Genomic DNA, 3,105 nt, shown 5'->3' with positions numbered 1-3,105 from the left:
TCATCTTCCTCTCCATCACCTTCCTCAGCCCTAGGGACGACCTGTCCCATTGTGTTCCAAGGGGATTTGTATCTCTCTTGCAGAGTGGAGCCAAGCCAAGGAGGAACTCAGCTCTGATAATGGGGGACATCCAGTTGACTTTGCTAAAGGCACAATGGGCCTTACAGTCAACTTGTGCAATAAAGTCACCTTGTACAACACTCTGGCTGGTTTCACATGTGAATAGAATCACTTTCTCACCCCTCTGTGCTCCACTGATCATCTGAATCAAAAGTACTCCCTTACACCTTGGCAACAATTAAGTATTGTCATTGTGACATCGGTTGCCATGGCAACCATTAAAAATTCCCATTCTTTTTGTCGGTTACCAAGTCAGCCATTGAGTATTCTGATTAATATGTCGGTTACCGTGGCAACTATTGTGCAGTTCCATTATTACAATGGTTACCATGGCAACCATTACACATTGTCATTGTTACCTCCGTTACCATGACAACCATTGTGCATTCTCATTGATATGTGGGTTACCATGGCAACTATTGTTCATTCATCTGGTGATGTGGTTACCATGGCAACCATTGTGCATGTACATTGCTAGGGTTGGTTAATATGGCAACCATTATGCATTCTGATTGTAAAGTCGGTTGTCATGGTACCGTCATATCCCATTGCTACGGTCAGTTACCATGGCAACCATTGAGCATTCCTATTGCTATGAACAGTTACAATGGCAACCATCATACATTCCCATCACTAGGGTCTGTTACCATGGTAACCATTACGCATTCCCTGTTATGTCGCTTACCCTGGCAACCATCTGTAACACACAGATAATACAGAAATCCCAAAAAATTGTTTCTGCCTGGCAAAACCTTCCTATCAAACATTCCCTGTCAGCTCTCTGCCACAAGTTCCCACCAGGACTTCCCACGGCACTTTTCCTGCCAAAAGATCCTGCCATTGTTTACGATTATCATATCTCCTCCAACATCTCAACTGGCTACATGCCAAGAAACCACGTTCAACCTCCTACGAATACTATAAAGCTTGAGGAGAAATTCTGGGAAATCAGGGAGAGGAAAGGGAGAAGAACTGGTGACTGTAGCCGAGAATCTCTGCCCACCTCCCCTCACCTTTTCTCCGCCACCGCGTGCTGCCTGCCTGCCACCGGAGACTGGAACTGTGCCGGCCTGGAGAGAGCTGAGACCACCGTGCCACATGTGGCAGTTCTACCTTATCCTTCTGCCCTGACCATATTTCTGAGGGCCCAAAGCTTGGGCTGAGCTGAGACCCTGCACGGCCTGGGACAGGGGCATGAGCGGTGAAACCACACCTGGTGCATTGCAGAGAACTAAAGCTGTCAGAGCCCCTGCAGCTACAGAGACAACATCCAAAAGCTGCAGGGACAGAGACAAAAAAGGTAGAAACTGCTTCTCCCCCCGAACACACAGACCAGCCCAGGTAAAGGTAAAGGGTAAAGGTAGTTTTCAGTGGTATCTTTTCTCTGCATCTAGAAATAATCTTAGCATTTTCCAACCTTTTCTTATTTTTTCCTCGTTCCCTTTGCATCTCTCAGCAATTAATAAAAGTCAGTTTTTGGTATCAACAGATAACTCGCGTGAGTTTTAGTTTTGCTCAAGGGAATATTTGAATCTGAAGTTCTTTCTGCAGTATTTAAGCAAATTGTTACAGGTGACCATGGAAAACTAGGAGGAACATGGAGAAGAGTGGAAAAGGGGGGGTGGTCTAGCAGGTCTGACAGTCCCATGGGGGTCTTTGGGAACAGAAGGATTTACAAAAGGGGGTGGTCCCCTGAGCTCCCAACTGACTGTGGGGTGCTGGGGCTGCTGGATCCAATCTCAGCCTTCGGTTATGTCAACAGGTTCAGTTTAGAGGAATTACAAAGGTGGGACTGAACCACTTTGTCCCCCAGGTTTTAAGGGTGGCAAATAACATCTACTGATAGAAATGAATTATTTAGGGTTACAAATGAACAGACAAAAGATCTTCATCAGAATTATTTACTGCACAATAAAAACACTAAAACTACCAGTAGGACAGCATAAGATAGGACAGTGCTCTACACTAAAGCAATTGTTGAAGCAATTCTACTCAAGCTGGCGCCAAAGCAAGAATTATGAATTAGAGAGGGATGGAACTCCCCCAGACCTCTGCTCTCAACCTCCAGCAGTGACCCTGGGGGGTCCCAGCCAAGGCAGGAATCTCCACACACCCCCCCAAGAAGGGTTCTGTTGGCACAACCTGCCCCTGGGAAAGGGACTGTCCCTTTCTGGTAGAAAGGGATGGACTGATAGTCACTGGACTCCAGGGGTTGCCTCACCATCAGAGGGGTCATTCGGGGTTGGAGCAGCGGCCGAAACTCTTCCCTTACTGTTGGGCCCTCCTAGAGCTTTCCTTACCGGTGTGTCCGTTGGTGGGAGATCAAGTTACCTCTCTGGGTGAAGCTCTACCCACACTCCCCACACTTGTAGGGCCTCTCCCTGGTGTGGATGCGCCGGTGGTTGATGAGGTGGCCGTTCTGGTTGAAGCCCTTCCCACAGTCGGTGCAGCGGAAGGGTCTCTCCTCTGTGTGAGTCCGCTCATGCCTGAGGAGAGCTGAGCTGGTCTTAAACTTCTTCCCACATTCCCCACATGTGTAGGGCCGTTCCTTAGTGTGGGAAAGCTGGTGTTGGGTCAGGGCACACTTCTGCTTGAAGCTCTTCCCACATTCCCTACACATGTAGGGCCGTTCCTCGGAGTGGATGCGCTGGTGTTCGATCAAGTTGGAGCTCGTCCTGAAGCTCTTCCCACATTCTCCACACGTGTAGGGCCGTTCCCCAGTGTGGATGCGCTGGTGGCTGAGGAGCCAGGACCTGTTCCCGAAGCTCTTCCCACATTCCTGACACTTGTAGGGTTGTTCCCCAGTGTGGATGTGCTGGTGGCTGAGGAGCTGGGTGCTCACCCTGAAGCTCTTCCCACATTCCAAGCACCTGAAGGGCTTCTCCCTGCTGGGAGGCTGCTCAGGGACCACCAGCTCGGAGCTCCGGCTCAAGCTCCGGCCGCCTTCCCGGCACAGGACGGCTCTTTCCTCCTCACAGCTCCCTG

The 3,105-nt window shown here is 49.6% G+C and overlaps 1 protein-coding gene across 1 annotated transcript; it reads right to left on the bottom strand.

The window, feature by feature from the left end:
- Positions 1-2,411: 2,411 nt before the first annotated feature.
- LOC114072426 (zinc finger protein 416-like) lies at positions 2,412-2,983 on the bottom strand (the record flags this gene model as incomplete). Its single annotated transcript, XM_027910324.1, has 1 exon — positions 2,412-2,983. A coding segment is annotated over one exon (516 nt), but the record flags the coding sequence as incomplete, so codon positions are not given.
- Positions 2,984-3,105: the final 122 nt, after the last annotated feature.

The sequence above is a fragment of the Empidonax traillii genome, unplaced genomic scaffold (assembly GCF_003031625.1).
Source record: "Empidonax traillii isolate 1590-97213 ecotype Southwest subspecies unplaced genomic scaffold, ASM303162v1 scaffold3178:size14660, whole genome shotgun sequence".
In the NCBI taxonomy this organism is placed as follows: Eukaryota; Metazoa; Chordata; class Aves; order Passeriformes; family Tyrannidae; genus Empidonax; species Empidonax traillii.
This window is presented reverse-complemented; position numbering and strand designations above follow the sequence as displayed.